The 22,544-nt window shown below is 51.6% G+C and overlaps 1 protein-coding gene across 1 annotated transcript in view; it reads right to left on the bottom strand.

Moving 5' to 3' along the window:
• The window catches only part of NKPD1 (NTPase KAP family P-loop domain containing 1), a 30,551-nt gene extending 9,235 nt beyond the window's left edge, over nucleotides 1-21,316 (bottom strand). The window contains exons 1-3 of the mRNA XM_084612415.1: nucleotides 21,277-21,316; nucleotides 11,257-11,425; nucleotides 4,225-4,356 (exon numbers count right to left, since the gene is read on the bottom strand). Coding sequence (XP_084468541.1) covers nucleotides 4,225-4,356; nucleotides 11,257-11,374 — 250 coding nt within the window. The 5' untranslated portion in view covers nucleotides 11,375-11,425; nucleotides 21,277-21,316. The remainder of the gene's footprint in view (nucleotides 1-4,224; nucleotides 4,357-11,256; nucleotides 11,426-21,276) is intronic.
• Nucleotides 21,317-22,544: the final 1,228 nt, after the last annotated feature.

Genomic DNA, 22,544 nt, shown 5'->3' with positions numbered 1-22,544 from the left:
GAGTCACGGTTCTTCTGAGCAAGATGCGATTAATGGTCCTGCACACTTGCATCAACACGATTCCAGCGGTAGACTTGCCCACTCCAAACTGGTTAGCAACCGATCGGTAGCTGGAGTAGCTAGCTTCCAGATTGCGATTGCCATGCACTTCTCCACCGGCAGGGTGGGGGTGAGCTCAGCACACAGTCCCATAAAAGTGGCTTTCCTCATCCGAAAGTTCTGTAGCCACTGCTCGTCATCCCAGACTTGCGTGACGATGTGATTCCCACCACTCAGTGCTTGTTTCCCAAGCCCAGAAGCGGCGTTCCATGGCGGTGAGCATGTCCATGAATGCCACAAGCCATCTCGTGTCGTATGCATTCTGCGAGTTGACATCATCTTTGGACGCCTCACTATCACTTTGGAGCTTAAGGATTAACTCAACTGCAATTCATGACGTGCTGGCGAGACCGATCAGCATGTTCCTCAGCAGTTCGGGATCCATTCCCGCAGACCGAAAGGGAAGACAGAGTGCGCCGTACAAACGCCGTTGAAAGATGGCGCCAAACGTGGACGGAAGCACAGGGATTGCTGGGATGCAAAGCGATGCATCATGGGACATTGGGACAGGAGCCAGGATGCCCTCCATCCCCCTTCCCACAAGCCTCAGCGCCAGAATGGGAAGAGGTGCTCTCTAAAAAAGCGGCCCATAATGCACCACTCCGAATGCCGCTGCAAATGCTGCAAATGTGGCCACGTCACTGAGCTTGCAGCTGACAGAGTGAACATACGGAAGCGCTTTCCCTGCTGCTGTCTCTGAGGGCTGGTTTAACTCCCAGCACTCTACATCTGCAAATGTAAACAAGGCCATAGAAGATTAGGGTTGGAAGAGACCTCAGGAGGTATCTAGTCCAACCCCCTGCTCAAAGCAGGACCAACACCAACTAAATCATCCCAGCCAGGGCTTTGCCAAGCCAGGCCTTAAAAACCTCTAAGTATGGAGATTCTACTACCTCCCTAGGTACCCATGCTAGTGCTTCACCACCCTCCTAGTGAAATAGTGTTTCCTAATATCCAACCTCCCCCACTGCAACTTGAGACCATTGCTCCTTGTTCTGCCATCTGCCACCACTGAGAACAGCCAAGCTCCATCCTCTTTGGAACCCCCCTTCAGGAAGTTGAAGGCTGCTATCAAATCCCCCCTCACTCTTCTCTTCTGCAGACTAAACAAGACCAGTTCCCTCAGTCTCTCCTCATAAGTCACGTGCCCCAGCCCCCTGATAATTTTCATTGCTCTCCGCTTGACTCTCTCCAATTTGTCCACATCTTTTCTGTAGTGGGGGGCCCAAAACTGGACATAATACTCCAAATGTGGCCTCACCAGTGCTGAATAGAGGGAAATAATCACTTCCCTCGATCTGCTGGCAACGCTCCTACTAATGCAGCCCAATATGCCATTAGTCTTCTTGGCAACAAGGGCATATGGCTGACACATATCCAGCTTCTTGTCCACTGTAATCCCCAGGTCCTTTTCTGCGGAACTGCAGCTTAGTCAGTCGGTCCCCAGCCTGTAGCGGTGCCTGAGATTCTTCCATCCTAAGTGCAGGACTCTTGAACTGGTCTTTGTTGAACCTCATCAGATTTCTTTTCGCCCAATCCGCCAATTTCTCTCGGTCACTTGGATCCTATCCCTACCCTCCATCATATCTACCTTTCCCCACAGCTTAGTGTCATCTGCGAACTTGCTGAGGGTGCAATCCATCCCATCAGCCGGATCATTAATAAAGATGTTGAACAAAACCGGCCCCAGAACCAACCCCTGGGGTACTCTGCTTGATACCAGCTGCTAACTAGACATCGAGCCGTTGATCACTACCCGTGGAGCCCGACAATCTAGCCAGCTTTCTATCCACATTATAGTCCATTCATCCAATCCATACTTTTTTAATTTGCTGGCAAGAATACTGTAGGAGACCATATCAAAAGGTTTGCTAAAGTCAAGATATATCATGTCCACTGCTTTCCCCATATCCACAGAGCCAGTTATCTCATCATAGAAGGCAATAAGGTTGGTCAGGCATGACTTGCCCTTAGTGAATCCATGTTGACTGTTCCTGATCACCTTTCTCTCCTCCAAACGCTTCAAAATGGTGGAAGTGGGCAGCATTATCTCTAAAGTTTCACACTGTTTTGTTTTTGAGTGTGGTTATGTAAAAAAAATTCCTACATTTATAAGTTGTACTTTCACGATAAAGAGATTACACTAGAGTACTTGCATGAGGTGAATTGGAAAATACTTCTTTTGTTTCTCTTTTTTACAGTGCAAATATTTGTAATAACAAATATAATATAAAGTGAGCACTGTGCACTTTGCATTCTGTGTTGTAATTGAAACCAATATATTTGAAAATATAGAAAAACATCCAAAATATTTATAATAAATTCAAATTCGTATTCTATTATTAAGTGTGATTAAAACTACAATTAATTGCAACTATTTTTTAATCTAGTTAATTTGCTTTGCATTAATTGCTGGCCTTAACTGCAATTAATTGACAGTCCTACTAAAAGTCTTTAAAAATTTGGGCCTAGCAACCTATCTGCATGTTTAGGTGCCTAAATAGCTTTGGAAATCTGGCCCTAAGTGACTGAGGAGCCTAAGTCCCATTTTGAAAGGTGACTTGGTAGCTGATTAAAAGTGTTTATATTGGTAGTGTGTATTTTGGCAAAAATAAGCTATAACTAATAAAGAAACTGATACAGAAAAATCAGCAATACCTCCTTTAGGAATGGATGTAACTATATTGATACTTCCCTCAGCACGGCTTCAGTTACACTGATATAAAATTATAACTTTTGTTTACTGAAATAAGTTTTACCATTATGGACACTTTCAAAACCAATGTACACTGGAACACCAGAGTTACAAACTGAGCAGTCAACCACATACCTCAGCTGGAACCAGAAGTATGCAGTATTGTGTTTCATTTGTCTGGTGAAGCCATCGTGCCCAGGGCAACAGCACCTTTGTGCCCAGAGTCCCAGTCAACGTTCCCTCTAATTTTTGACAGGCCGTGTGCACAAAAAATTTCTTCTGTGCAAATTGCTGGTGTTTCGCTGTGTGTGCGGGGTTGGGGATCTGTGGGCGTGCGCACACACACAGAGCTTCGAGGGAACAGTGGTCCCAGGACAGTACAAGTATATCAGAGCGATAAATGCCGGGGAGGGAGAGGAATTCTTTAAGCTCAGTACCAATGTGGACACAAGAACAAATGGATATAAACTGGCCATCGGGAAGTTTAGACTTGAAATTAGACGAAGGTTTCTAACCATCAGAGGAGTGAAGTTCTGGAACAGCCTTCCAAGGGAAGCAGTGGGGGCAAAAGACCTATCTGGCTTCAAGATTAAACTCAATAAGTTTGTGGAGGAGATGGTATGATGGGATAACATGATTCTGGCAATTAATTGATCTTTAACTATTCATGGTAAATAGGCCCAATGGCCTGTGATGGGATGTTAGATGGGGTGGGACTGGAGTTACTACAGAGGATTCTTTCCTGGGTATCTGGCTGGTGAATCTTGCCCACATGCTCAGGGTTCAGCTGATCGCCATATCTGGGGTCGGGAAGGAATTTTCCTCCAGGGCAGATTGGAAGAGGCCCTGGGGTTTTTTCGCCTTCCTCTGTTGCATGGGGCACGGGTCACTTGCTGGAGGATTCTCTGCACCTTGACGTCTTTAAACCATGATTTGAGGACTTCAATAGCTCAGACACAGGTGAGAGGTTTATTGCAGGAGTGGCTGGGTGAGATTCTGTGGCCTGCGTTGTGCAGGAGGTCAGACTAGATGATCATAATGGTCCCTTCTGACCTTAATATCTATGAATCTATGAATCCTCGCTCCGACGCGCAGCATGCCTACGTTCTGGGGAACCCCCTGAGGACAGGGGCCTGTAGAGCCCCTTGCTGGGAACACTCACTGCCCTTGCCTTGGAGCACGCTACCAGACACCGAGGAGCTGACCTCCCATAGCATGCGGGGATCAGGTACAGGTCACAGGCTGCAGCACACAATGACCTGTTCACTACCAGGCTAGGCGGGAGTACACTGGTGTTCCTCTCTCGCTCTCTCCCAGCAGCCTGTCTCGTGCCAGCCTACCGTGTTCCACCCAGTGCCCCCTAGGTATTCTAGCAGGTCTGAAAGCACCAGTTCTCCTGCGGGGAAACCCCAAAGCATCCCTGAGCCCACCTGTAATTTTATCAAGCAGCGAATTAAAACGGCTCCCGACGGGACAGTAGAAGCCGATGGTGACGGGTGTAGCGGTGTGCAGCAGTGTCTTGGAGAGGCAGCAGCAGTAAATATCATCTTCAGTCAGAAAATCTGGGGAAGAGGAGGCATCCATAAACACAGAGAAATAAACATATCTGCTGCCCCTCCTCCCCCCCATCTGTTTGGCTGTTTGCATTGTAATCAGGGAGTGGCTGGGCTGGACAGGATGTGTGAGAGCCCTTGGGAATGCACAGGGCCAGTAGCTGTGACCCTGTTCTCAGTCTCTTTATTAGCATCAGAGGCTCCACGCAGCAAATTTTTTTCCAGGGACACATTTTACTCTTTCTTCAGAGCAACAAATGTTTTTAGCTCATCCTTCAGGGATCCTCAGCTCAGCACCTGCTAACCAGCCAAGGGGCCCATTCTCAGTGCCCAAGCAGTGCAATGGGAGCAGAAGCCTTCAGTAACTCCCCAGCTGGTACAGCTGTCTCCTACACCTCCCTCCCTGGAACCCCCTAGTGCAGAAGGCATGTCAGTAGCCAGGAGGGGCAGGCAGGGAGAGTGGCAGGAGCACAAAGTGCCCGGGCAATCCCCACATGGCGTAAAGTCCCTAGGGAGCCATGACCAGTGGGCTGCACTAAAATGGGCCTGGACCGAGGATCAGGGAGCTGGCTCCTTGACCGCTCCCACTGCTGCTGTACCCAATATAAGCTGGATGTAGAAGAGAATCTGGCCCTGTGGGGGGGGGGGAATCCTCCCCACCAGCCCACACACAGGCAATGGCTGTGCAGCAGCTCTGCAGAGTTTGCTTAAATCCAGAAGCTATGCTACTGCCCTGGGCCTCAGAGCTATGAATTTAGCAGGTGTGTTGTTCTTAGGGAGCCTTGTTTGCTTTCTGGGATAGAGTGAACTTTGGAGCTGATCCCTGCATAGGCAGACAGGCTGGGTACAGAGATCTTTGTTTGCACAGCATTTACTATGGTTATGAAAGTCTATAAATGAACATCAGTTGTAATGAACACCTTGATCTTGATCGCCACTCACCACAGATAGGGAAAGGACTTTGAACAGACTTTTGATTCTTTTCTACAACCTACAGAAACTATATGAGTTATGCATCTGTTGTGTATCTGCCAGAATTCTCCCATGAATGTGGGAGAAGAAATCTGTGTTGTTTTAATATGCAGTTCCACTCTAAAGAGTGACTCTCTTAAATGGCCCCTTCTTAGCTGATCTGCTCCTTGGGCTGCATTTTCTGTTCCTGTTTGGCACAGAAGTGAGTATACTACCCTGCGCCCTGATGTAGGTTAAAGCAGCCTGGGGGCTGCTCCAATCTATGCCAGCTGGCTATAGTCCCTGTGCGACCATATAGAAGCTGAGAATAACTGCAGGGAAGCACAGCCCTGGCCATGCACCCTCTTCACTCTGTGCCCAAGAGGGGTGGCTCAGTGACAGGCTATGCTGGCTGCTTGTCTGCTGAGAGCTCCCTCATGTCTGGGGAATTCTCAGGTGGGCAGATCCAAATGTTTCCTGGATGCTTTGCTTTGTAACTGAGAATCTGGCCCCTTGTGGTTATCAGTCAGCTGCACACTTCAGTAACTCATACTTCTTTATTGTTTTTACCAGTCAGCATCTCCAAGCGAACACAGCTTAAAGGAGACAGTGGGATTCTTCTCCTTGTGCGTCATCAAGAGACTTGAGCACTAAATCTGAACAGACTACACTTGAGCAAACCCACTGACCAGGTGTCACTTGGGGAGAAGGAAAGTGCCCTGATAGATTGTCAGATCCAAGGCTGGCACATTGGATCTAGAGCCTGAGAACTGGGCTGACCCGGCTGGAGCGGAAGACTTCTGCCCTCTCCCCGCAAGAGCTTCTGCCACTGCTCTGAGCTTCCTCCACCAGTGTCTCCAGCCAGGGCAGCCCGGGCTCAGGGCTTCTGCCCACTGCTGCCCAAGCCAGAGCTCAGGGCAGCCCAGGCTCGGGGCTTCCACATGTGCACACACACCCCAGCCAGGGCTTGGGGCAGTCTGAGCTGAGGCTTCCGCCCTGGGGCTTTTTCTGGGGCTGGGGCACCCATTTTTCCAGGGGACCCACCCAGAGTGGCCGGGGACCCCTGCCTTCATCTGTCACTGGCCTGGACTAGCAGCTAGGAGCCTCCAGCTGGGGCTCTCCTAGCAGCATAGGGAAGATCCTACTACCCACCTCCACCTCTGGGATCCTACTCTAACTGCAGGAGGTTCAGAGGCTGCTGCCTAGGCAGCACAGAAGTGAGGGTGGCAATCTTGGGACTCCCCCGCACAACCACTCTGCAACACCCCCCCACCCACACACACACAATCCTGTTTTGGGTCGGGACCCCCATAGTTACAACAGGGTGAAATTTCAGATGTAAACATCTGAAACTGTGAAATTGATCAATGAAAAAACCCTCTGGCCATGACTTTGGTGGGGCCCTATTTACATGTTAACCCTGTAATGCTACTTATTGCTCCGTCAGCCCCGCCCAGCTCACAGGCTTTTCCTTTATATATGTGTCCATTACTGATTGGGGACTAAAGGCAGCTATTGAACTAATTGCCAGGATTGTTCTTTTCCCCAGTCCTCTGCCTACCTGGAAAATCTTTGTGCTTACCCACTGGACGAGGAGCAGCTACTAGATCAGTGGTTCCCAAACTTGTTCCGCCACTCGTGCAGGGAAAGCCCCTGCCGGGCCGGGCCGGTTTGCTTCCCTGCCGCGTCTGCGGGTTTGGCCAATCGCGGCGGCCGCGGTTCGCTGCTCCGGGCCAATGGGAGCTGCTGGAAGTGGCGCGGGCCGAGGGACGTACTGGCCGCCGCTTCCAGCAGCTCCCATTGGCCTGGAGCAGCGAACCGCAGCCACTGGGAGCTGCCATCAGCCGAACCTGCGGACGCGGCAGGTAAACAAATCGGCCCGGCCCAGCAGGGGCTTTCCCTGCACAAGCGGCGGAACAAGTTTGGGAACCGCTGATCTAGATGAATGTCATACCAATATCATCATCAGGCCAAACATATGGTTACTCTGCTCCCCAGTGCTGGCTGGCAATGTTTCCTATCCTGTTAGCAGGGTGTGATTCGGAGTGCTGTCTTGATGAGTCAACAGGTGGCTTATTACCCCATTTGGAGGGGTCTCTGGAGTGAGGGGATCTGGAGTGTGAGCTGAGGGAGGTCACAGCTGAACCCACAGATATCCTGCTATTAATGTCTTCATTAATAAAACCAAACCCAGGGCGGCTGAAGTTGAGAAAGGCTCTTGCTCACATAAGGTGTCAACGGTGGGGTTTGTGTTCAAAATGTCTCTGCACAAAGGAGGAGGGGGAGAGTGGGTGACATCCGGAAAGGATGATGGAACAGCAGAAACAGCATCATGCCCAGACTCTGCAGCATCAGGTGTCACTACAATTTCCGGACAGACAGCAAGCCCAGGCTGTGACCCAACAGGAACAGGAGAGGCAGTTCCAAGAGCGGCTGTTCTAGAGGTTCATGAACCATTAGTCTCTCACTGCCTCTTTGCTATTGGGAATGGCAGAAACAGACTCAAAACCCTCTATATGTCCCCTAGCCACTAGGGAGGGACAAAGATACACATGGTTTTAGCATGGGTTACATAAGGAGATAATTTGGCCCATTTCACCTGAAAGGCAGGACAGTAAAGATTGTGGGTTCTCATTTTAGAGACATGGGTTCTAATCTCAGTTCTGCCTATCCAACCTATTACTTATGTTATCTGTAAGATGGAGAATGAAATGTTTTCCTTATGGCCAGGAAATGAGGCCCTTTCAATAAGGATTGCACAGTGCATAGAAGTAGTAAAAACAGTCACTAGAAGGGCTTGTGGTAAAAGCTCAGGCTTTTAGATCTAGAGATCCTAGCTTCAGTTCCTGCAAATGGCCCAAAGAAGGGTGGCATTACTGCAGATTTAACTATCTTGTCTCTAACCACTGGAACATATTCTGCTGCCACAAGCAAAGCCCAAGAACCCTGGTACCCAACAGCTAGTTCTCCGATCGTGGTGTCACTTTCTCTGGACTGCTCCTTGCAGCCAACAGGACTGTATCACCCACTAAGCTTGAATTAATATGCAATCTAGCTACCATTAACTTGGGTTTGAATAGAGACTGGGAGTGGCTGGGTCATTACACATATTGAATCTATTTCCCCATGTTAAGTATCCTCGGACCTTCTTGTCAACTGTCTAAATGGGCCATCTTGATTATCACTACAAACGTTTTTTTTCTCCTGCTGATAATAGCTCATCTTAACTAATTAGCCTCTTACTCCACCTTTTCATGTTCTCTGTATATATGTGTATATATCTATCTTCTTACTACATGTTCCATTCTATGCATCCGATGAAGTAGGCTGTAGCCCATGAAAGCTCATGCTCAAATACATTGGTTCGTCTCTAAGGTGCCACAAGTCCTCCTGTTCTTTTTGCGGATACAGACTAACACGGCTGCTACTCTGAAACCTAGCACAGAAGTGTAGGCTGTCTATGCTGTGCAGTTGTGGTTTGAACCTTGATGATAACTCATGAAAGTCTCTGTAAGCTACTGTGAAGGCCTGGGAATAATTCTTAAAATGACTTCATGTTACAAAGTGTATTATTAAGTGGGGAATTTGGATGTTGTGTTAGTGTTCATTTTATTGTTGCATTTGTAGTGTCTGTGTTTTGGTTAATGGGAGCTGTCCCTTTAAGAAGAGGACAGGGCAGCTCTGTTACAGGGTTTGTATAATTTGAAGTACTGGGGATGGGTGAGTGTAGGCCCGCCCAAAATTAAAGGTTCTCCCCTTCAATTAAGGGGGAGGAACCGCTGGACCCAGGCATCAATTGAATACGCGGGGGACAATAAAAGAAAAAACAGGAGCGGGGCGAGGTCAGAGGTAAAGAATCAGGGATCCAGAGGGTGACATCGAGCAAATAAAAAGTTGTTCTCCTTTAATGGATGTTTAGTGGCCTCTACATGAGATGTGTTTGGTAGGTTTCAGTTCCACCTCCAAACTCACCACTGGGCTCTGTACCAATTTGCAGACTCAGCAGAGAGGCCAAGAACTGCCGGGGCCATGGGGAGTGATCAACCTTGTGATCCTTAAAGGAAGTACCCCCAGATCAGGGATGGGGCACACTGGGAGGGCCATTTGTGTGGGAAGCTTGCCTTTCTCCTCCCCTGTAGAAAAACCGAGGGTTTCACTCACGAGGACTGCATGAGCACTAAATCCACACAGCTTTCATAAAGCCAGAGTTTATGGTTATGTACAAATTAGTTCATTGACTGATTAGCATACAACGTTGCACATGGAGCTGCACAGAACTTGGCAGCTCTGGGGCTGTAACTCTGCCTTCCCTGTTTTGTCAGTGCCCACAAACCACAGGTGTTCACACCCGCAAACCCCAGGAGGTTCACATGCCCAGATACAGCCTGCAAGGTTCCCAATGAGGGGATGAGATAGCAGAACTCCTGTTGCTTCTTACCCTTGTTGCTTCTTACCCTGGCTACAACCTAAAAATACATTATCCCCCAGGCCTGCTGCTCCCCAGACTCCCCTCCCACCAAAGTAGAGGATGACCGATCATGAACATGGATTCTACAAAACCTCAGAGGGCTTCTTAGTGCCGAATCAGCCAAAATTGTCTCCTAAACTGTCAGCCAAAACAGACTGTAGCTGGGAAACTGAGCACAGAAAGTTTAAACAACTTGGATAAGGTCAAATGGGGAATCAGGCACAGAACTGAAGTGTGCTCCAGAGTGTGGGTGTCTTTAAACAGACCTCAGAAAGATTGTGGTTTAAGTGATTTGCCCAACATCACATAAATAATCTGCAGCAGTACGCCGGGGTTCTGTATCCCCATCCAGTCCCTTCACCACAGAATCATATTTGCAGCCCTTCTCTTCTTCACTGTACACAAGCATTACTTTGATATTCAGTCACAGGTGACTAGCTGATCTAGCCCATGCATTGCAAAAGGCAGTGTGGCTAAGTGGGCTAAGTCTAGGGACTGTCATCCCTGGATTCTAGTCCTAACTCTCCCTCAACTGACCTTGCAAAATCTCTTCTCTGCAAAATCTGGGACTGGTGCTTGCCTTCCTTTGGGAATACAAGATCATATTGGATAAAAGGAATCTTTCTGTTTGCTTCACAGCTAACAGTTGTCAGTAGAAGGACAATCAAACTCACAGTCTCCAAGGCCAGTGGACTTTCCCCAAGGCGAGAGGATATTTTGTAGGTTGCTTGTTGAGCTGGTAACTATGTGGAGTTCAGTGTGGAGCCAGCTCCCAGCCCAAGCCAAAAGTGGTTTGCTCAGCAGAAGTTACCCAAACAACTAGTAACTTTTAATAATGACTGTTTGGAGCTGAGCCTGGTGCGGGCACTAGCTCACCGCAAGGGCAGTCCGGCGATATACGTTTGGATCTTCCCCTCTGTTGTCTCTGAATCCCTCTGCACAATGTGTTGTTAGAAGATGATGAGGTTTGGAGGCCCTGTATCTTGGGAACTCCCTGGTCAAATGACCCTAAATCTGCACCACAAATTTTAGGGCGGCATGGCTATTTTCAAGGCAATCTACCTATGGATGTGGATTTTAGAGCAATTTGAAAAATCAGCTTTAAGCAGAAACCTTGGTGGAGCCTGCACTGCGGAGTCGCAATCACTCCTCCAGACTTGGAGCAGTTTACAAAAGGAAGAAAGGAAAACTCCCTAGATACGCAGGCAAGGACCCATTCGTACCATCTTTGCCCTCATCCTGTCCCCAAGCCCCTGCCTGTATTGTGATCTTCTCCTGTTTGCAAACTTTGCCTTTGCTTTTTCTGGCACTGAGGGTAAGACATATAAATAGTAATGAGAAGAAACAAAGAGTCTGAAAAGTTGATGCTAATGGATGGGCTCTTGCACGTGACAGCCAAAGCATGTAAAGTCACTCAGCTTTCTCCTGGACTCCCATTTCCCAAACACAACAGAGACACGGCATTACAGCATATCTGCATCCTGATGTACCTTGGCTGTTGGTTTCCTGATCCCTGAAGTTGATCTGCCCCTTCGAGCCTTTACATTCCACTCCAGGAGGTTCCTCAACATGTTCTAAGCAGCAGTTTTCTTCATCATTACCACTCATTGGTGTTAGATCAGGAGATCTGTCCGCAAGATTTTCCAGGTAGGCAGAGGACTGGGGAAAAGAACAATCCTGGCAATTAGTTTAATAGCTGCCTTTAGTCCCCAATCAGTAATGGACACATATATAAAGGAAAAGCCTGTGAGCTGGGCAGGGCTGACGGAGCAATAAGTAGCATTACAGGGTTAACATGTAAATAGGGCCCCACCATAGTCACCGCCAGAGGGTTTTAAATTGATCAATTTCACAGTTTCAGATGTTTACATCTGAAATTTCACCCTGTTGTAACCATGGGGGTCCGGACCCAAAACGGGATCGTGTGTGTGGGGGGGGGGGGGCGTGTTGCAAAGTGTTGTGCAGGGGGGTCCCAAGATTGCCACCCTCACTTCTGTGCTGCCTAGGCAGCAGCCTCTGAGCTTCCTGCAGTTAGAGTAGGTTCCTGGAGGTGGAGGTGGGTAGTAGGATCTTCCCTATGCTGCTGGGAGAGCCCCAGCCAGGGGCTCCTAGCGGCTAGTCCAGGCCAGTGACAGATGAAGGCAGGGGTCCCCGGCCAATCTGGGCGGGCCCCCTGGAAAAATGGGAGCCCCAGCCCCAGAAAAAGCCCCAGGGCGGAAGCCTCAGCTCAGACTGCCCCAAGCCCTGGCTGGGGTGTGTGTGCACGTGTGGAAGCCCCGAGCCTGGGCTGCCCCGAGCTCTGGCTTGGGCAGCAGGGGGCAGAAGTCCTGAGCCCGGGCTGCCCTGGCTGGAGACACTGGTGGAGGAAGCCCGAAGCAGTGGCAGAAGCTGTCGGGGGGAGAGCGCAGAAGTCCCGATCCCGGGCTGACCCAGCTGGAGCGGTGGTGGGTGCCCTAAGCCCCAGCTGCCCCAGCCGGAGTGACAGGGAGCAGAAGCTCAGAGCCTGGGCTGCCTTGGTTGGGGGGTGGAAGCCCCCAGGCTGGGCTGCCCCAAGCCCTGGCTGGAGTGCAGGGAGACCCTAAGCCCGTGCTGCTCCAGCTGCAGCTGGCAGAAGTGGAAGCCTCCAGCCCCGGGAGCCACCGGGGAAGGAAGCCCTGAGCTCGGTGCCCGGAGCCATGGCAGGAGTCGCAAGGTGTGTGTGTAGTGGGGCAGAAGGCCAGAGCCCGGGCTGTTCCAGCTGCAGCCGCCGGGAGCAAAAGCCCCCAGCCTGGCAGGAGCTGCTGGGGGAGGAAGCCCAGGCCTTGGCGCTGGGAGCTGCGGCAGGATCCACGGGGAGAGGGGGGAGGGAACGGATGCCCAGAGCCGTGCTGCAGCGCAGAAGTGAGGGTGTTCCACCCTCATTTCTATGCTGCTTCTGGAGGTGGGTCTGATTTCCTCACCAAGAGCAGCCATGCAGGGGAAGGGCAACTCGTGTCCCTCCCCAGCATGTCCAGACTAGCAACTAAGAGCCCTGGGCTCCCAGCAGCAGGGGAGATCAGATTTCACGGTCCGTGACATGTTTTTCATGCCGTGAAATTGGTCGGGCCCTACACATAAACTAGATTGTGACGGAACTACAGTATGACGGCATGAAGGGAAGGCAGTAGCTAGAATGAAACTAGGTTTTAACAAAGTATTTGATACCTCTCCTCACGAAATCCTACCCGCAATGTGAATTCAGACGGGGTCAGCTGTGTGTACTGCCCCATGCTCTGCAAACTGGCTAAAGAGCCAGCTCTGGAGGGATTGAGAACAGTGTGTTGAGTTGGGTGGGAGGGGCCTAGCAAGTGTCAGTGTTGGGCCTGGTAACATGTATTTTGGGTACATCTTCACTTCGAGATGTGGGTGTAATTTCTGGCTTGAGGAGACATACCTGCTGTGATCAAGCTAGCACGCTGAAACTAGACTGTAGCTGCGGCCGAATGAGCAGAAAGGAGCAGCTAGCCGCCTGAGTACGTGGCTAGAGTCTTGGATGGGTATGAACTTGGGTGGCGAGCCCCTCCTGCCGCTTGCACCGCTGTGGCTACGTGGTATTTTTAGTGCATTAATTCAATCAGAGTTACCGAGGGTCTGCCTCCTAGAGCCAGGAATTACGGCCTCAGCTTGACGTGTAGACACACCCAGAGATTGGGGGAAGGGGTGAAATCATAGCAATTACATTTCCAAATGATACATACTGGGTGCAGCTGCAAACAGCAGTGTAAGCCAGGTTGGCAGCTAACAGGCAGCTGCTATTGCGGCTTCTCTTCCTGAGGAGTGTCGTCTCATTTTTCCTTGTGCTCCCCCCTCTCTCTGTCTGTCTCCAGCTATTGTCTCTTGTCTTATTCTTAGCTGCTCATAGAGCAGGAATCATCTTTTGGTTCGGTGTTTTGGACCATGCCTAGGGCCGTGGGGTCTGGTCGATGTCTGGGGCTCCTATGTATTACTGTAAGAATTAATAATAGATAATAATAATACAGTGACAGTGCACTGTCTGTGGGGACCATTGTGTGAAATTTATGAATAGTTTCAGTCTGATTGTGCTCCTACAAGAATGACAAGCAGTAGGGTTGTTTGTGCCTGAAATTGTAAACAGCTCTGGAGAAGCCCCTGTGGCCACCCTCGGGGATGGCTTGCATGTATGAGTTCAGGTTTGGGGCAAGTCTGCCCAGCGCATCTGGTGCATCTGGTGAGGACGTGTTGTGCCAATGGGAGAGTGCGAGAAGCAGAAGCTATGTTGGTGGGAGAGGGTCTCCCACCATCACAGTGTGGTGTGGACACCCGGCTTTAAGTAGATGTAATTTACATCACTAAGCGGGGTGTTGTTTTCACACCCCTGAGTGACATAAGTTACATCGACTTCAGAGGTAGTCTCCTAATTAGAGATGGGCTGGATGCAGTACACAACATCTAACCCTTCCAATTTGGGAAAGACTATATTCTGATTGGGAGTCAGAACCAAACCTCACAACTGAGGCCATATCTGTCATGGCTTTGACTCATAACCCTTGACCTGAACAATCCTGGAAATCTGTACATATTCAAGAAAGAATCGGTATCTAGCTGTGAAATCCACAGCTTGGACCCAAAATATGTTCTAGTTCAAACAGAGCTTGATTCACGGAAATCCTATGGACTCCGTTATACAGGTGGTCAGACTTAAATTCCCTCTAAGCTGCACGACCACGCAGCAGGCTATCGAGGGCTGCACAGGTGCGCAGTGGGGAGAGGCGCCTCTGCCCCCGGCTCAGGCCCCGGCCCCAGAGCTGCCATAGCCGGGGAGAGGGCTGAGGGGAGTCCTCTCTCCCCACTGCAGCCCCAGGGCAGCCTGCACTCCAAACCCCTCATCCCCAGCCCCACCCCAGAGTCTGCACCCCCAGCCAGAGCCCTAACTCCCCCAACACACTCCAACCTTCTGCCACAGCCCGGAGCCCCCTCCCACACTCTGAACCCCTCGGCCCCACCCCCACCACACCACCTCCATATAGGTGCGCATAACAAAATTAATTCCGCACATGGATGTAAAAAATTAGAGGGAACATTGGGTCAGACTAGATGATCACAACGGTCCCTTCTGGCCTTATAATAACTGAATGTATGAATCTATGTCTAGTCCTGCCCACTGATTCTGGAACTGTTCTTTGAAGCACAAATGTGACGAGTTTATGATTGCCAGCCCCAAAGTCCCTCCCATCCTCACATCTACTGTGTTGTAAAATCAGGTCAGCCTCACCCCATGTTGGTTCTCTCATGTTTTGGAATTAGAAATTATTCTTCACTAGGTGTAAAAATATTTTTAAAACAAATCTTCTGCGTTGTATACATGGGCCAAAAGCGTCCTGGCAATTAACAAAGGCCTGTACCTCCTTATAATGTTACCTTCACACTTAGGCATTCTCAGTTTCTGCACCATATGTCTACTTTTCCTATACTCCTCAGCTAGGAGGCCTGTAATGTGCTGCACTTTGGCCTTTATATTTCCATTTGCTCTTTGCATAAAGCCACAGAGTTTGGGCCCAGAATCAGAGTTGACTCTAAATACCCGGTGTGACAAAGTGGGACTGTTCTTAATGTTTTCTCTGAATATTGTGGGCATGGTTCAGTTTCCCCTATGCAGTTCTTAAATATCTAAGTATAATTGTTGCAGAGCCCTAGAGGGCAGGTGTGTGCAGGGGTCTGAACACAGAGACTGGCCGACACCCTGTTTCCTGACAACTGGTGGCAGCGGTGGGATGTACTGCACCCCGTGGATGGTGCTTCCTGCAGTAAGTGACTGGGGAGCAGTAAAACGAAAGGGGATTGATGAGGACCAGGCGTGCTGAAGGCTCAGAGAGGAGCGGTTTCGGGGGGCGGTTAACCCCTGGGAGTGTGTGACCAGCGAGAAGGACTGTGCAGTAATGGGGTCACCCTGGGGACTGCAGTGAGCAGTCTCAGGGGCGGAGGAGCCTGCGGCTTGGCCCTGGGAGAGAGAAGGACTTTTGCAGTAACAGGGTTCTCCTAAGGATTGCAGCAAGCGGTCCCAGGGGCAGAGGAGTCTGCAGCTCGACCCTGGCAAAGAGGTGGTGACCTCGAGAAGGGATGGCACACTAGGGGTTCTCCCTGGAAACTGTGAGGAGCTGAGAGCGCACAGGCCTGTGAGTCCACAGCAACGTGGGAACAGCAAAGTGATGGCCTATCACCGTCTCCTATCACCGTTGTCAGGCAAAAAGAGAGGGTTGAGCGTTGGAAAGTTCACCAAAGCAGAGTTAAATGTGCAGCTGGAGGAGGATGACCGCTCTAAGGAACAGATTCCTGACCCAAATGGGGCTATAGCAGGATCTGGGAGCAGCTGGAGTGGTAGCCAGGCATCCCCAAGACTCCTGTCCCTGACCAGACGGGGGTCTTCACGATCGGATTCCCCATCGGGGGATCGGAGACAGACAGGACTGGAGCTGAGTCCGAGAGAGCAAGAGGACCGTGGGAGACAGCGAGAGCCCGAGAAAGAGCTGCAGAAGCAGCAGCAGCATGAACTCGCGGTGGTGGGGCGGAGAGGCCTAGGGGACCTCCCCGGGGTGAGTGGGGATAGACCCTGGGGGGTCAGTTCCGCAGGGAACCTCGAGACTAAATTGCTGTCCCTGGGTAAGGAGGGGGGGATATGGATGCCCACCTCACTGCCTTTGAGCAGGCTGGCGATTTGAACCAGGGGGACCCTGCGGAAAAGCCCCGGTGTCTAGCTCCCTTGCTGGGTCCCAAGGCCATAGACTCTGTCAGCCAGATGGGTGGGGAGGTGGACAGGCTCCCACTCCTGACCCCAACCTATATGTCTGTGTGGAGTTTCCTGGGGTCAGGCCCCTTGGACCTCCAGTGGGAGTGGAAGGTGATGGTCAATGGGGAGACATTTCTGGGGTGGTGAGATCCTGGGACAGAGAGAGCCATTGTCAGGCCCTGGGTGGTGCAGCCTCAGATGCTGAGGGGCTGTGTGAGCTGGGTGAGGGTCCCAGGGACAAAGCCCCTCACCCTGCCTATGGCCCAGATCCCTGTGCAGACATAGGAGGGGTTGGGCTTGCTGGTCGTTGGGGTTCTCCAGAGTATTAGCTGTGAGACCCTGTTGCGGGGTGACTGTCTGTTTGGGACAGGATCCAGACCCTGTTCCTGTAACAGCCAAGGATTTGAATTTGAATCCAGGGAACCAACTGGCTAAGATGGAAATTGTCAGTGAAAATGCAAATAACCTGGCTGGCATGAGGGAGGAGCTGCTAGGCTCAGGATACCTGCCTGCCTGTAACCAGCCCCCTGAGGCTGGGTGGGACAGAGAGATGCTCCCTGCCCCCTTGCACACCGGAGAGGGGGCTCACGCTGGCTCTGATGCAGCTCGCTGCTTTCCTCCACTGGGACAGCGAGGGCAGCGCTGAGCATGGGGGGAGACACAGGCAGGGCAGGTCGGCTGCCAACCAGGTTTCCCTGGTCCAGAGGCGCTGCTGGGAAGTGAGTCCACGGCAAGGATGGAGCGACCAGGGACAGGGCTCAGCAGAGCTGTGACCCCTGGCCCAGCCAGCGAGAGGGAAGACTGGGTAGCTGAGTCTGCAGAGCAGAACAGCTGGGTAGTTAATCTCTAGAGAATGCAGGGGATGGCAGGTCTACTCTCATCTCTAGACACTTTGGATAGGACTTGTAGTCTCTCAGTGAATTTAACATCTAGTTCCTTGTGGAAGCAGAGGTTGGTAAGGGAAGGACAACAAAACTTTGAGAGCACAGCTTGTAAAAGTGAACCTGAGATGGCGGGGTACTACTGGAGGTTTGTACCCCGCTGGAGCTCCCTAGCTGCCCCCATCACTAAGCTATGTAAGAAGGGGAAGCCAGACGAACTGGTCTGGACCAAGCAGTGCCAGGGGGCTCTCTGTGCATTGAAGGAGGCTCTAATCCAGGGCCTGGTAAATCTGGTAAACCCAGACTTTGCCAAGGCCTTTATAGTGTTCACCGACGCCTCAGACACAGGGCTGGGTGCGGGGCTGATACAAGCCGATGCTAAGGAATGGGAGAGATGTTGGGGCATCCATGGAAACTTCGGTGGGGTTGAACTTCCCCAGGTCACTGGCTAAAGTGACCTCGCTCAGTTCGGGCTCGAAAGGGGGAGAGATGTGACGAAGTGGGACTGTTCTTAATGTTTTCTCAGAATTTTGTGGGGGTGCCTCAGTTTCCCCTATGCAGTTCTTAAGTATCTAGGTGGTGGGATAAGGGTGTATGATCATTGCAGAGCCCTAGAGGGCAGGTGTGTGCAGGGGTCTGGACACAGAGAATGGCCAACGCCCTGTTTCCTGACACCCGGATATTCAAATTGAGCTCTAACTTTAATGATAGATGATTGCCAATCCTGAACTCTGGATCTCGGCACCTTCAGATCCTAGATCTGCTGGATACCCACCACAAAGACCCACTCCTCAACCCCCACACTGAATGTTCCATAGAGGCGACAGCCAGCCACACACTGGCATTTCTCCTGTGTGATTGTGTCAGGGATATAGAAACAGGAGGATAATTGGTGGCTCAGAGCTGTAGGAGGAATATCACTGAACATATTGGGCTGATTGTGGGGGTGCTGCACTCTGGGGGTGAAACATGGACAGGGCAAGAGTTGCTTCGGGAGGCTGAGCTGTGGGACACACTGACAGGGCCGGCGGTACTGCGGGGGGCTCTGAGCTGTGGGACCCACTGACAGGGACAGCGGTGCTGGGGGGCTCTGAGCTGTGGGACCCACTGACAGGGCCGGCGGTACTGCGGGGGGCTCTGAGCTGTGGGACCAACTGACAGGGACAGCGGTGCTGGGGGGCTCTGAGCTGTGGGACCCACTGACAGGGCCGGCGGTACTGTGGGGGGCTCTGAGCTGTGGGACACACTGACAGGGCCAGCGGTACTGTGGGGGGCTCTGAGCTGTGGGACACACTGACAGGGCCAGCGGTGCTGGGGGGCTCTGAGCTGTGGGACACACTGACAGGGCCGGCGGTACTGCGGGGGGCTCTGAGCTGTGGGACCCACTGACAGGGCCAGCGGTACTGCGGGGGGCTCTGAGCTGTGGGACCCACTGACAGGGCCGGCGGTACTGCGCGGGGCTCTGAGCTGTGGGACCCACTGACAGGGACAGCGGTGCTGGGGGGCTCTGAGCTGTGGGACCCACTGACAGGGACAGCGGTGCTGGGGGGCTCTGAGCTGTGGGACACACTGACAGGGCCAGCGGTGCTGGGGGGCTCTGAGCTGTGGGACCCACTGACAGGGCCAGCGGTACTGTGGGGGGCTCTGAGCTGTGGGACCCACTGACAGGGACAGCGGTGCTGGGGGGCTCTGAGCTGTGGGACCCACTGACAGGGACAGTGGTGCTGGGGGGCTCTGAGCTGTGGGACCCATTGACAGAGACAGCGGTGCTGGGGGGCTCTGAGCTGTGGGACACACTGACAGGGCCAGCGGTGCTGGGGGGCTCTGAGCTGTGGGACCCACTGACAGGGACAGCGGTGCTGGGGGGCTCTGAGCTGTGGGACCCACTGACAGGGCCAGCGGTACTGTGGGGGGCTCTGAGCTGTGGGACACACTGACAGAGCCAGCGGTACTGTGGGGGGCTCTGAGCTGTGGGACCCACTGACAGGGCCAGCGGTGCTGGGGGGCTCTGAGCTGTGGGACCCACTGACAGGGACAGCGGTGCTGGGGGGCTCTGAGCTGTGGGACCCACTGACAGGGCCAGCGGTGCTGGGGGGCTCTGAGCTGTGGGACACACTAATAGGGCTGAACTGCAGGACACTGACAGGACTGGGCATGCAGGTTTGTTGCTCTGCTGGATTTAGCGTGTCCACTTATGCATCCCCGGGACATCCCCTTTATACTGCTTCTTCCGCCTGCATGACCCCACCACCTCTGTTCATGTGTGCAGGGCCAAGTTATTGGGAGCATGTGATGCCTTCCACAAAATGACCTTCTCTGTGTGTAATAACCACATCTGGTTTTATAAGTACTGGTCAGGGGACAGACTATTCTAAAACAAGACGGTACATCTTAAAACCAGACAAATGCGCTGCGATGCTTTGCTGATCAGATTGCTGTGACACATCCCTTCTTGTAGCCTCCACCCATGTGTTGTGTGTGAATTGCATCAGCACCCTGAAACCTTCTCTGACCAGTTTCCTGTTGTCTCAGTCTGAACTGGGAGTAGGTTCACACGCACTGTTCAACTGGGCTGAAATCGGGAAAACCAGAGATGCTAAACTAATTCTGTTGATTGACCTGTTACCAAGAAGCCCCCTTTCTCCTGCCACTCCCCCAGTTGTTAAGCACTTGTGTATTTCAAGTATTCCTCTAATCAGAGGCGAGTTTGCCGTGGCATACATTCCAGGAAAGCATTACCGGCTCATTATCAAGGTCAGACAGAAAGCAGCATCTTCAGAAAAGAAAATGCCAGAAAAACACTCAACATCAAATTTCCAAGTGCAAATAAGCAAATAACTTCCGCAAAACTGCTAACTAAGGAAGCTGAACAGAAAATGCTTCCATCGTGAGTCTCCAAAGTGCTGCTACCATCCAGCAGGTGACTGGGGTTTGGATTCTGGCACCGGAAAATAACATTTGCTCTTGTCTCTCTCTGGTATTTGCAGGCGACCATTCACAATGGTATCCAGGGTTGCTGACTGTCTAATGGCACAAACCCAAACACCGTTGCCTCGCCCCTTCCCCCAAGGCCTCGCCCTTTCTCCAAGGCCTCGCCTCCGTTCACTCCAACCCCCTTCTTCCATCACTTTCTCTCCCCAACCCTCACTCACTTTCACCAGTGTTGAGGTGCGGGAGAGGGCGCGGGCTCCGGGCTGGGACTGAGGAGTTTGGAGTGTAGAAGGTGGCTCCGGGCTGAGCCTGGGGTAGGGGGTTGGGGTGCAGGAGGGAGTGCCGGGTGTGGGCTCTGGGAGGGAGTTTGGATGCAGGCCAATGGGAACTGCGCAGTCAGCACTCGGGGTGGGGGCAGCGCACGGAGACCCCCTGCCCCCAACCCCCAGGACAGTGCTGGCTGCTTCCAGGAGCAACACTGCGCTGCCAGACTGTTAGCACCCTAAATCTCCCAGTACGGCTGCAGTAGCCTCTGGGAGAGAGGGCCTGATTTTTGCAGCCCTAAGCTATCTAGGCCTCCATATCTTTAGCTTCTTCCATCCCAGGCTCTGAAAACATTTCACAAACATGAATGAACAGAGTCTCATGATTCTCCTGTTCAGCAGGGAGATATTACAATAACTTAAGACACTTCAAGCAAACTAAAGTCATTGTGGGATAATTTAGAAACTACCTATGCTTGGTTCCTCAAGTAGATCCTTATGGGTGGCCAGAAGGTCCCCAGGAGTAGCTCTGGGATGGGAAACATCAAGGAATCTTTCCTGGCCCATTGAGCAGAGTTTTGTGTCTCTCACTCAATCCTCTCCCATTCTCCAAATAATGTATTATAAAATTAGCAGGGACTCCTTGACGGAGTAGCTGCTGTGTGCGCCTACCTTAGACTTTGGTGTCAGGTGTCTCTCTGCCTCTGAATACATCCAGTGAGCTTTGCTTCTCTTCAGTCTTTCTTCTCTGGCCACACTTACGGTTCCTTTCATGTTTCTGCTGCGCTTCTGAATTTATACATAGTCTCAAGCTGGCGTCTTTTAATTACTATTACACCTTCTTTGTTTTCCCTCTGGGGAATTGTATGACAAACACCTGACAACACTCAAAGGAAATAATTAGCTGGAGTTTAGGTAGAAATTCTGGTTGTGCAAGTGGAAGCATAGAGTGCTGAGCGCACAAAGAATTCCCCTCCTCTGAACTTGAGTCAGGAGACAGAAATGTCTCCATTAGGGGACATCCCCTTCCACACCATGTGCTTCCCACAGCAAGTCCGCACAGGCGGGGCTCCTGGGGAAGCCAGTGGGCCCTGCCCCCCAACTTCGCAGTCAGACGTGACTCTCAGCCAGCCAGTAAAACAGAAGGTTTATTAGTCAACAGGAACACAGTCCAAAACAGAGCTTGTAGGTACAGGAAACAGGACCCCTATGTCAGATCCATCTTGGGGGCAGGGAGGCCAGACCCCAGGTCTGAGCCTCCCTCTCTTTCCCCAGCCAGCTCCAAAACTGAACTCTTCAGCCCCTCCTCTCGCCTTTGTCTCTTTCCCCGGGCCAGGAGACCACCTGATCTCTTTGTTCTCCAACACCTTCAGTTGGCACCTTTGCGGAGGAGGGGCCCAGGTCGTCAGTTGCCAGGAGACAGGGTGTCGGCCATTCTCTGTGCAGACAGCATCACACTGGCCCTCTAAGGCTCTGCAACAATCACACAGCTTATCCCACCACCTACATACTTAAGAACTGCATAGGGGAAACTGAGGCACCCACACAGTATTCAGAGAAAACATTAAAAACGTTCCCACTTTGTCACAAGGGGAATTGCAGTCGAGACTACACCGCTAAATTTGGATACCTGGTTTGGCCCTCTCCTCCTCTGACTTTATGAAGAAAGCTCCTTTCCTCCCACCATTCATCATGGGCGATCTCTGTCCAGAGGGGGGATGTCTGGAATTAACTGGAGTTGTGAGACTTGGGAACAGTGGCCATTTGTCACAAACAAATTTGGGTAAGAAACAAGAAGAATGGGAATCGCTCATTTATTAGCATCGATTGGATCAGGCTGGTATTACTGAAACCGGCTGAGATGAGTCCCATGACTGGAATGTTAAAATCAATGTTATAATGTATTTAGAAAAGATAAAATGGGCAAGGGGGGGCACTGT

Source organism: Lepidochelys olivacea (genome assembly GCF_965140295.1).
Source record: "Lepidochelys olivacea isolate rLepOli2 genome assembly, chromosome: 23".
In the NCBI taxonomy this organism is placed as follows: Eukaryota; Metazoa; Chordata; order Testudines; family Cheloniidae; genus Lepidochelys; species Lepidochelys olivacea.
Note: the sequence above shows the minus strand (reverse complement) of the source record. Positions and strands in the feature narration are given on the sequence as shown.